This window comes from Symphalangus syndactylus, chromosome 13 (assembly GCF_028878055.3).
Source record: "Symphalangus syndactylus isolate Jambi chromosome 13, NHGRI_mSymSyn1-v2.1_pri, whole genome shotgun sequence".
NCBI lineage: Eukaryota > Metazoa > Chordata > Mammalia > Primates > Hylobatidae > Symphalangus > Symphalangus syndactylus.
In genome coordinates this window covers 103,372,090-103,384,617 of record NC_072435.2, presented here as the reverse complement: position 1 = coordinate 103,384,617, position 12,528 = coordinate 103,372,090, and the positions used below count along the sequence as shown (strand labels likewise).

Here is a 12,528-nt window from a genome sequence, read left to right as displayed (position 1 = left end):
GGGAGGACAAGGCGGGAGGATCACTTGAGGCCAGGAGTTCAAGACCAGCCTGGGCAACATGATGAAACCCCATCTCTACTAAAAATACAAAAATTAGCCAGGCATGGTAGTGCTCGCCTATAATCCCAGCTATCGGGAGGCAGAGACACGAAAATCGCTTGAACCTGGGAGATGGAGGCTGCAATGACCTGAGATCACACCACTGGACTCCTCCCTGGACAACAGAGTGAGACTATGTCTCAAAAAATAAAAATAAATAAATAAAAATTCAGAAACAGGCCGAGCATGGTGGCTCATGCCTATAATCCCAGCACTTTGGGAGGCCAGGAGTTCGAGACCAGTCTGGGCAACATAGTAAGACTCCCTGTCTCTAATATTTAATTGTAATTTTTAAAAAAGATAAAAATTCCCAAACAACTTATGATAATTAGTACTTATTTATAGAGAGAGGACAAAGGAGAAAAGAAGTAAAATGAACAATTAGGGAATGTGGGCAAATGGGAGATAGTTCTCTGTACTGTTCTGGCAACTTTAGTGTAAGTTTGAAATTATTTAAAAATATATTATTTTTGAAACAAAGAATGACACCTCATACACAAAGGACTTATGGTAGATCATTTGCCAATGGGGCCACATTTTCTCCTATTTTGGATGCTTCTTTGCAATGTTACTTTGTGGCCTTTCCTATCAAGAGGGAGAGTCTATTGTCCTGCCTTTTGAATTTAGGTAGCTTTGTCCCTTGCTTTGACCAAAAGAAGGCAGACATTATGTGACTCCTGAGCCTTGGTCTTTTTTTTTTGAGACGGAATCTCGCACTGTCGCCCAGGCTGGAGTGCAGTGGTGCGATCTTGGCTCACTGCAAGCTCTACCTCCCGGGTTCATGCCATTCTCTTGCCTCAGCCTCCCGGGTAGCTGAGACTACAGGCACCTGCCACCATGCCCGGCTGATTTTTTGTATTTTAGTAGAGACGGGGTTTCACCATGTTAGCCGGGATGGTCTCGATCTCCTGCTCATGATCTGCCTGCCTCGGCCTCCCAAAGTGCTGGGATTACAGGCGTGAGCCACTGCGCCCAGCTGAGCCTTGGTCTTAAAAGGCCTCACAGCCTTCCTTCTTGCCCTCCTGCTACTCTGAGATCGTTGTGGAAAGAAGCTCAGAACTCCTTGAGGATGAATGACCACATACAGAGAGAGAGCCAACCATAAGCCATGTAAGATAGGCCATCTTGGACCATGCAGCCATTTCAGCTGCATTCTGCTACTAGAGACATGAGCCCAGGGGACACAAGCCAATGGACCGGCAGTTAACACACAGGCTTGGGAGGAATAATAAATCATTGTTGTAAGTTTTGGGGTAGCTTGTTACACAACATTAAATAATCTTCTATGTTGCTATAATCAAAGATTTAATCAACATGACTGACCACATTGCTTTGAATTTTTCTACATACCAGAGTACTGTAGTTGGTTTTCTCTGCAAAGCTATCTCAAACTTCCATTAGAGAATTTGCACATGAGTTCACAGTGATAACAGCTCTTTATAGAGCTCTTTTATTTATGTAACCTAATTTCACTTTTACCACAACCCTATGAGATGGAATAGGTGTTCTACTTAACTTGACGAATGGGGAAATAGGTTCAGAGAGGTCATGTCACTTGCCAAGGAAACATAGCCCTGAAGGGGGTAATATCAGGATTGGAACCCAGGTCCTTTCTACTTTGTCAAGGTTAACTATAGTCATGAGCTTTCTGGAGAGAACACTTTGCCCGCCCTTCAGATGTCAAACCAGAAAAATATCAGGAAATGTTCTGAATCAACCTCAGTTGCTGTGAATATGAATGGGGGTTAACAAGAATTCCCCAAGCAACCAGGACCCCAAATGCACTTTATTCCACCTGTACCTCATTTTACTGTGTGGATACTGAGCTGTATGACAACTATAGGTCTAAAATAAGAAGAGCTCACAGTGAGACTTAACGTCAATCTTAAAATACGCTTGATTATGACCGAAGGTTGTCTAGTCATTTGAATGTGGTCAGCACTGAGCCTCAGAACAGAGACAGGAAACAGATGGTGGAAAGTAAGGATTAAAAGTCATTGAACAACAAAAATCCTCTATTTTTCTTTTTAGCCATTACCATTAAGCTTCCTGTAAGCAATCAGTAACTACTTGCTGATTGATGAATGGACAGACAGATGGAGGAAGTCCAAATGAATGACATAATAGAGGCTCAGGGCACAGGTTTTGCAACAAGACGTGGTTTACTACCACTTACCTGTGTGATGTGTCTCAACCTCTCTAAGCCTCAGTTTCCTCAACTTTAAAATGGAAGTGAAATAGAATACATGGCTTGTAGGTTGGTTGTGAAGATCAGACGGGAATAGTATTTACAAGGACTAGGCTTGGTGCAGTGGCTCATGCCCATAATCCCAGGACTTTGAAAACCCAAGGTGGGAGGATCACTTGAGCTCAGGAGCTTGAGACCAGCCTGGACAACACAGGGAGAGCTTGTCTCTACAAAAAACAGAAATCTTAAAAATTAGCTGGACGTGGTGGTGCATGCCTGTGGTCCCAGCTACTCAGGAAGCTGAGGCAGAGGATCACTTAAGGCCAGGAGGTGGAGGCTGCAGTGAGCTGTGACCGTGCCACCTACACTACAGCCTGAGTAACAGAGTAACTTTCAAAAAAAAGTTGGGGGGAATGGGGCACAGTGGCTCTCACCTGTAATCCCAACACTTTGGGAAGCCGTGATGGGAGGATCACTTGAGCCCAGGAGTTCAGGCCCAGGAGTTTGAGACCAGCCTGGGCAACATAACAAGACCCTATACAAAAACATAAAAAATTCACCAGGCATGGTGGCATGCACCTGTAGTCCCAGCTACTTGGAAGGCTGAGGTGGGAGAAGTGCTTGAGCCTGGGAAATTAAGGCGGCAGTAAGCATGATTGCGGCACTGCACTCCAGCCCGAGCGACAGAATGAGACCCTGTCTCAAAAATAAAAAAATTAAAAACAATAAAAGACTAGCCTGCCTTATAATAGGCCCTCAGGAAATGTTACCTGATGGGAGAATCTGTGTTTGGTGGTCTTTTAAGAAAGAACAGATATGCTTCTGTCCGCACAGTTTAACCCTTATTTCTCTAAAATTCCCAGGATCAGAGGAGGTCATTTCCCAAGGCCCTCTCTAGTCCTGTGACTCTGAGATAGGATTCCTCTTTCAGATATTTTTTTTTTCATGGTCAGGGAAATGAGAAACAACTTCAGAAATGGCCCCCTCAAGGCCCACACTGTGGGCAGAAACCAGTTTGGAGAGTTTTCTCATCCGGACACACTTCCCTCTGAAGCATCTGAGGTTTCATTTCAGCCATGGTTCATGACAGTGAGTAACCCAACATGAAAAGGCCACTGGCAGTTCTTCACCAAAGGACGCAGCTAAATAGCTATGAAAGGATTAAAAAACCAATCTCACCACCCAGACAGCCTGTGAGTAAAACACACATACACAACTTAGTGACAATAATCAAAGAGCTAGAGACAGTGCTATGGTTTCATGGTCCAATAAAGAAAATATAAAGCCCCTTCAGGCTGTCTGCCCTCTCCCAGCAGCCTGTCTGTCTTGACGTGGAGATGAAAGAGCTGGCAATGGTTGATAGAAGGGTCAAAAGAGCTCGCCTAGGGGTACAGTCTGCCTTTATAGTGATCACTGTGAGAAGGATTCCGCGGGTCAACATTGCTATCAAAATTTCATTCCTAGGGTGAAAAATGGGATTGTTAACCATTTTTGGAGATGATGACGATAACTTTGAAGCTTTGAAGAAAACCTTTGTCTAGACAGAAACAGCTCAGAAAGCTTTTGGTATGCACATCCATCTGAAACCTCTTGACTGATTATAGCTGGAGAATGCTGACACAGCCTAGAGATGCTTTCCCCAGCCTGATTCGACTTGGCTGTCAAGTTCAGTTTAAGGCTTTGTGACAGTCCCTTTGGACTGCTATAGCAAAGTACTGTAGACCGGGCAGCTTAAACAGCCATTTATTTCTCACAGTTCTGGAAGCTGGAAGTCCAAGATTAGGATGCCAAGATGATGGCTGGGTTCTGATGAGGGGCCTCCTCTGGGTTGCAGACTGCTGACTTTTCGTTGTATCCTTAGATGTCACAAAGAGGATGAGAGAACTCTCTAGGGGTTCCTTTTAAGGGCACTAATCTCACTTCATGAGGGCTCCAGCCCCATGACCTCATGACCTAATCACCTCCCAAAGGCCCCATCACATTGGGGGTTAGGATTTCAACATATGAATTTGCAGTGGAGGGGGACAAGCATACAGTCCATTGCAGGCTTATAGCACCTGGAGTCAGGAGGACAGGAATTAAGTCCCAGGGTCCAGGATTGAAGTTCTGTTGCCCACAGATCCAAAACTGCTCTGTGAAAAGGCACAGACCCCATATCTTCAGATCTAGATGACTGAAGGGTATCTCAATTCTACTCTCCTCCAAACCCTGTTCTTCTTTGAAAGATTTTTATTCTTCTTCCCCCGTCCCCAGAAATTCCACAAAGGAAAGAAAGTAAGGTACTATTTATTTCTCTCTAGCCCTTAATCTATTGCATTTACTCCGTATTGGTTTCTTTGTTGATGTTTTTGTACATAAGCAGTGTATTTTTTTTACCCCAGAAGCCACAGACAAAAGGAAATTAATGAATTATTGAGCACCTATTATTTGCTGCCAGATTCTTGGGCAAGGTGTGTGGCATATATTATCACTGTCTCATATAATAAACACTAGGCCAGTTGTGGTGGCTCATACCTGTAATCCCAGCACTTTGGAAGACCGAGGGAGGCGGATCACTTGAGATCAGGAGTTCGAGACCAGCCTGGCTAACACAGCGAAACCCCCATCTCTACCAAAATACAAAAATTCGCTGGGTGTGGTGGTGAGCGCCTGTAGTCCCAGCTACTCAGGAGGCTGAGGTGGGAGAAATGCTTGAATCCAGGAGACGGAGGTTGCAGTGAGCCGAGATCATGCCACTGCACTCTAGCCTGGGTGACAGAGTGAAACTCTGTCTCAAACATAAATAAATAAATAAATAAATAAATAAATAAACACTGCAGAACTTTCTGGAGATATTTATAGTTACAAAACCTTACACTACTAAATAAATATGAATATCATTTAAAATGTGTCATTATGAAGAAGATCTGTGTCATTTTTTTAACCAGGTCATTAAAAACTGATAACTTAATGCTTTTGAAACTAGTTAGCACCCAAGGAACAATATTAAACCCACACAGGTATACTTTTCATACAACCCTCATCTCATTTTCATCTCCACTGTCTGCAAATGACAGAACCAGCTCCATCTTCTTCAATGACTTAAAAACCTACCTTAGTTTTAGTGCATTACCTTCCAACCCTCTGCCCTCCCAGTTATTTAATCTCTCCAATTCCTAGGACCTTCACCTCCACCTAATTTCAGACTCCCTGAAGCCTTGTCACCTCTGAGCCTCTGAATCAGCTAGACCTGTTTACCTGTAAGACCTCAGGCTCAGAACTATCTTTGGCATCCCATCCTTTCCTCCACTTGGGTCACACCAGCCCAGCTCTCTTTCTCCCTTCACTGTGAAGTATATAGAAAGGGCAGTCTTCAAGTTGACTTCTACTTCTCATTCCTTCAGTCCACTGTGCTATTTCTGCTCTTACAGAGGTCTCTAGCAATACAGAGTGCTAAAGTCAGGACAGCAATCCAGGCCTTGCCTCATGCAGCACATTGCAGAGAAACTGGGGCCAGAGTGAAGGGCTCAACCCAATGAGTTCCCCTCATACTTCAACCACCTGACACCTCTGATTCACAGGATGCTGTCACCCACTCCCTCTTTCTGATACAATTATATCCTCATTTAACTGCCACAATTTCATACCAGCTTGATTCTCTTTCCAACTTCTCTGGCTCCTACTTCTCAGCTCTCTTCAAAGACATTTCTTCTTCTGACACACCTTCAATGCAGGCCTGTCCCTGCTTTCTTCTCTTTATTTATTTATTTATATATATTTTTTGAGACACAGTGTCACTCTGTTGCCCAGGCTGGAATGCAGTGGTGCGATCACGGCTTATTGCAGCCTTGACCTCCTGGGCTCAGGTGATCCTCCCACCTCAGCCTCCCGAGTAGCCAGCACCACAGGCATGCACCTGTGGATGATTTTAAATTTTTTTGTAGACAGCGGGGAGTCTCCCTATGTTTCACAGGCTGGTCTTGAACTCCTGGCTCAAGCGATCCTCCTACCTCGGCCTCCCAAAGTGCTAGCATTACAGGTGTGAGCCACCACGCCCAACTCTTCTCTTTTTCTCATCAACATTCTCCTGTGGAGATCACACCTACTTCTATTACTCCCCATAAGTGTGTGGCTCTTAAAGAAACAGCTATGCTTGACTTTTCTCTTGACCTCAACATCAGCATTTTCGGTTGTTTGTGGGCAGGAGTGGCCTACCAGTATTTTACATTCAGCATCTCCAAAACAAGACTCTTACATTTTAAATCCACTTCTCTTTCTGTGTTCTCAATTTCAACCACAGTTGTCTTTAACTTCTCCCTCTTCCTCATCCCCTCCCCCTCCTCTGAGTTGCCAAGACCTATCAGTTCCACATGTTAATCCATCCCTCCCTTCCCATTCCCAATAACACTATCAGAGTTCAGGCTCCCACTTCATTTCCTCTCCCTTAATTATGGCAATACCCTATTGGTCAGCTGCTTCCTACCACCGGAGTACCATGATCCTTAACCACATACCTTCTCCAACACCCTCCCTCAATTTTTTTTCAATAGTTCCCCATTGGTTAAAAACTCAACTCCAGGGCCGGGCGTGATGGCTCATGCCTGTAATCCCAGCACTTTGGGAGGCCGAGGCGGGCGGATCACGAGGTCAGGAGATCGAGACCATCCTGGCTAACACAGTGAAACCCCATCTCTAATAAAAATACAAAAAATTAGCTGGGCATGGTGGCAGGCACCTGTAATCCCAGCTACAGGAGGCTGAGACAGGAGAATGGTGTGAACCTGGTAGGCAGAGCTTGCGGTGAGCCAAGATCACGCCACTGCACTCCAGCCTGGGCAACAGAGTGAGACTCCATCTCAAAAAAAAAAAAAAAAAAATCAACTCCAAGCTGTTTTAGCCTGGCGTTCAATGTCCCTAGAGCCTTGCCTCAGCCATCGTGTGCAGCCTCCTATTACTCAGCCTCTCTGTGCTCTCCAAACAGTTCCTGTCTTTTCAGCAACTTTGTTCTTCTTGTTCCCTCTGCCTGGAGTTCTCGTTCCATTCTTACCTACTAAACGCCGCATCCACCAAAGCCTTTCCTTCTTGTTCCCTTCTAACTTGAGGCTGGACCAAATCCCTCTTTTCTTTGGCTCCTCATAGCATATCTTCCATTTTGGATATCAGTTACACCATTTATACCTTTTTCCTCATATTGAGGTAAAATGGGTCTATTTCCTCACCAACTTGTAAAGAGTCTTCAAGTTCCATTCCATAAAAAAATTATAAAGCTTTCAGTGATTTTTTGTGTTGTTTTGTTTTAACTGGGCATGGTAACAGCAACTAGGAGTCAAAAAAAAAAAAAAAAAATGTAGGCCGCAGCCGCAGGGCTGGATCATTCTAATGGGAAGAGGGAAATACAGGAACAGAAAGCACCCTGCTGTGTGGCAGGAAGTGGGCATGCCTTATTGCATTTGCTTCCCCCAGCTGGGACTTTGCACAGGTCGGATGCATGATATTTTCCAGCCAGAAGAGTCTAAAAGATAATGTGATCCACTCTTCATGTGTCCTAGCATAGGAAACGAGAGCACAACAGTTAGGGACTTGCTCAAAGCCACCAAGTCTGTGAGTGGCAAGAGCTGGCTCCAGCCTCAGGGCCAGGGCACGCTCTGCCACATCCCAACACAGGCCCTCCCGCTTTGCACGCCCGGGGTGGGGTGGGGTGGGGTGGGTGTCGCAGCAATTACTCAGGTTGCCAACCACAGGGAGTATTCTAAAAGCAATCAAGTGCAATCAAGGGGTATGTCTGGGCTGAGTGGTAAAAATTAAAAAAGGGAAGATGTTGAAGGACATGAAAATCTTTCTCCTTTTACAAATGCTTCATTGCCAAAAAACTCCCCTGCACTCTTGCTTCCACAAAATTCACTGGAAATTTATTTTGTTCTGTTTGAAAGCTAAATTGTTCTAGGGTTAATGAAGTGATCATTCGCAGGAAAAGAGGTCGAACCTTTTTAAAGGTCTCATTCCCCGATTGGTGCTCTTCCTGTAAGTCATGAGGAAGGTCCCAGAAAAACTGCATGATTTTTTCTTTTAAAAAGTTATATGATTGCAAAAGGAGTTCATTTAATTATTATTATTTTTTTAAATAGGAGTCTTACTCTGTCGCCCAGGCTGGAGGGCAGGCAGAGGCACAATCATGGCTTACGGCAGCCTCCAACACCTGAGTGCAAGCAAACCTCCAACTTCGGCCTCCTGAGTAGTTGGGACTACAGGGGCGTGCCACCAAGCCTGGATAAATTTTTTTAATTTTTGTAGGTACAAGGTTTCTATATGTTGCCAAGGGCTGGTCTCGTGCTCCTGGCCTCAAGTGATCCTCCTACCTTGGCCTCCCAAAGTGCTGGGACTACAGGCATGAGCCACCACACCAGCTGAGAGAGGGTTTTATTTTTATTTTTCCAAAAGATCTCTCAAAATCATTGCCTTATTCCCAACAGGGCTTCAAATAAAAACCACATTAAGGTTTCCAGTACCTGGGCTGGTCTCAAACTCCTGAGCTCAAGCAATCCATCTACCTTTGCCTCCCAATGTGCTGGGATTACAGGGTGAGCCACTGCACCCAGCCAATTCTATGTTTTAACATGGATTCAGCATTCAAAGCATGTATCCTAGAACCTTACCAGAGGAGGTAAGAGAGTGTGGTCACTCTGTCCTCTATTGAAACACTGAAGAAATGACACCAACTCCACCTAGAGATTTTATTCTTAACCAGGCTTTATTCTCCATAAACTGAGAAATAGTATTTTCCCCAAAATAATAAAGCTACTAATTTATCAATGGTTAGTGCCTTGCAGATTACCAAGGTCTTTCACATACACTTCTGTAAACATTTCTGTACAGGTGAGAAAACTGAGTTGCAGCAACATTTGCTCTGCTAGCAAATGACAGAGCAAGAGACAGCACGGTAAGGGAGAAAGAAATCCTTGGCTTTGGGTTCAGGCTCGGGACTTGATCTCAGCTCAAGGAATCCTAGCAACACTAAACTGGTCAAGGTATGTAACCTCTTTGAGCTTCATATTTTTTTTAATCACAAAATATTTGTCATACCCACCCCACAAATTTATGACAATTAAATAGGACAAAATGTAAAAAGCCACAACAAAATTCCTAGCACATAAAAGATGTCCACTGAACATAGCCTGCCTTAGTTGCTACAACTGTAAAAGGAGGTAATAAAATCTAAGTGAAATCTACCTGGAGGATGCACTTCCACTGTTAGTTCTCTTTGTCCACTTCCATTTCCCCTCCTTCTTCCCCCACAAACCAAAGCTGCCTCCATGGAAAGGATAATTCGGCATATTAGAAAACAATCTTAGGGAAGTTGATCTTCATACATCAGCAAGCATTTAACTTATTTACTGAACTCAAAATTGTTTCTCAGAAAAAAAAGACCCAAATTCAATATTTTAAAAAAGGCTTTTAACATGGCCAAAGTCACTACATCATTTCCATATACTGTACCTGGAAGCCCTCATGGTGATAAAAATATTTGAGAATGTACCAACTTCGATCCATCCCTCTTGTCCCATATCTTTCCCCCATCTGGCTCAACCCGCAAAAAGCACTTCCAGGTAGATTTCTTTTTTATTTTTAAAGTCACAGTGCCACTTCAGTTTATCCAAAACTTAGATGGAGAGCTACAGGTTGGCGGGGTTGGGGGGGTGGGTATGCAGAGAAAAGGAAAATGAAGAAAACAGTGGACAAAACAATTGAGAGAAAAAACAAGTTTTCATACAAATCTGGGCTCTCTTCCAAAGAGATTATTAATTCTAAGATATTTTACTATCTGCTCAATGCTACAAAGCTTCCACTTGGCCACTAGATGAAACAGTATGTACCAAGTCATGGATTCCCCGGCACCATCATTCACACAGTCAACAGCACATGCTGGCAAATTCGTTCTCAAGTATCAGCTTACAGTCTCCTTCACCCAAAGCAAGAGGTCAACAATTACTTTCAATTACATTTCGAATACAATTCCCAAAGGAAGGAATGCAAGAAAATGTTCCTCTCATTTTTAAGGACTGCTTTTGGCTGTTTGGGGTTGTTTCTGTTTTGGTGGCAGTAAAGTTCCTCTTTGGTTAAGGTTTAATATTTATGTACACCATTTACCCACACCACGGAAGGTGGGAAATTCCAGTTGTTCTTGCCCTTTGAGTTTTTAGAATAATCGTATTTACAATGAGGCGCTCAGAATCTGGAACAGTTTGCATTTTAGAAGTATAGGAAAAGAGTCTCCTTAATAAGCACCTATAAGTTGCAGGCACGTAACCAATAAGGGCAGGGGAGAAATTCCCCAATGTCAAAACAACTCCCCCATCCTCCAAACCCCAGCACCCATTTCTTTTTCTTAAGATTTAGTCCTGGAGAAGATACCAGATTAACAATGCAAACCACCTTCGAAGAGACCTTAGGCTGAGCGCCCGGCTGCGCGCTGTGCGGCGGGCGCGGGGTCCTGGCCGGTCGGGGCGCTCGCTAGCTGCCCACCTCCTCGGGCTCGCTGCTGGGCGAAGGCGCCGAAGAGGCCTTGGACTCCCCGTCGCTGTTGCATTCCGCCCTGCGCTGGGGGACGGCGCCGGCCGCGCCCTCGGGCCCCCGGGCCTGGCGCTCCAACAGCTCCTGCAAGTGCTTGATGTAGCCGATGGCAGCGCGGAGCGTCTCCACTTTGCTGAGGCGCTTGTCTGCCAGCTCCCGGGGCAGGTGGTCTCGGAGGCGCGCATAGCCCTCGTTCACGCAGCGCACCCGCTGCCGCTCGCGCTCGTTGCGCTTGCGGAGGAAGGCGGGCTCGAAGGCGCCGTCCAGCGGTAGGGGCAGGTACTGCCGTCTCCGTGCGCAGCCGCTGCGTGCCCACTCCCAGCACGCGGCGTCCAGACGCAGGGCGACCCTGAGGGGGTCCCTCCGCGGGAGTCCGTGCAGGGTCCTCGGCACGCCCAGGGGCGCGGTGCGCAGCGAGTATGGCAAGGCCAGCAGTTCCGCCGGTTTACGCGTCTCCATCATTTGCCGGAAAGCACACAAATCACTCAACAGGTCAATCTCTCAATAGAAGACGACGAAACAGAATCCTAGAAGCAGAGGTGCTGGTGCAGACTGCTTGGCTCAGTGGGTCTGTCTTTGGAGAAGTTTCTGGGTCCGGAATTTAAGTTCCTGGACAGGCTTCAAGGAAACGGTGCATGATTCCTGAAGTTCATTGCACTCCTCGATCTTTTTATGAAGATTTAGGCAGAGGTGGTAGGCAAAGACGTAGGACCTCCTAATCGACACTTCAAACCCCGTCTTCCCCGCTGATCTTCTTTCAAAAGATAACAAAGGGCATTCCTCTGCCCGGTCCCCCAGCCTGGAAAGGTGAGCTCACACCGGAGTCATCTTCCAAAGCCACCAAAAGCTTTTCAATGCCTGTAATCCACCACTCTAGGTCTTCAAGAGATGAGTCGTTCGCCAAGAGCCTAGCAATCTTCAGGATTTGAGAAGAGCTCCTCCCAGGAACCAGTAGATCTCCTGGCGGGGGAGGGAAAGTGGACCAGAGGCTTTCTCCTTGAAAATCACTTGACTGTCCTTTGTGGTTTCCCGCGACCAGGTCTAATGGAAGGAGCTTTTAGAGTGTTTGCAAACTTAAACTTGCTCTTTCATTTCTGGGGTCTGAGCCTCATCAAAGGAAAAACTGCTCCCTTGCGGTCATAAAATGTGTCAAGTCAAGGAAGACCTGGGGCGAGGCTTGAGGTTTTTCTTCTTCCAAACCGAATCTTTTAAAAACTCAATGAGGCATATTTGAAGGGTACAGGAAAAATACAGACTGTAGCAAAGAATATAATGGTCTGCATATTATGTTCCAACTTACGTTGTTTTATGGTTGTTTAGGATGTTTTATGGATATGCGACTTTTTAAGAGCACATCAAAAGACTGAACAATAACAAACGCGCTTAGCCGGTTATTTCTCACAGTGCTTACTGTAAACACAGCTTAAATACTGCTTCCCAACCTCCTCTTCTAATCTCACCCAGGATATAAGGACATCATCTTTCCATAGTGCAAAGAATGTTTTTCCATTGGATTCTTCTTCTTTAAAAAATGCCATTTATTTTCTTTCTTGGGGGCAGGAAAGCAACATTTGAAAGGTGGAGACTCCCAGTTCCAAGGAGAAAGGATGATGACTTTGAAGACTTGTCTTTTTAACACACAACCCCTCCAAAATGATTAATTAATCCATCCGTGATGGTAAATCCTTTGAAGA

The 12,528-nt window shown here is 45.2% G+C and overlaps 1 protein-coding gene across 1 annotated transcript; it reads right to left on the bottom strand.

Moving 5' to 3' along the window:
- Window positions 1–8,983: 8,983 nt before the first annotated feature.
- ASCL4 (achaete-scute family bHLH transcription factor 4) lies at window positions 8,984–12,143 on the bottom strand. The gene has a single exon (XM_055240115.2). The coding sequence runs from the start codon at window positions 11,294–11,296 to the stop codon at window positions 10,775–10,777; it is 522 nt and encodes a 173-aa protein (XP_055096090.1). The 5' UTR covers window positions 11,297–12,143; the 3' UTR covers window positions 8,984–10,774.
- Between the last annotated feature and the right edge of the window lie 385 nt (window positions 12,144–12,528).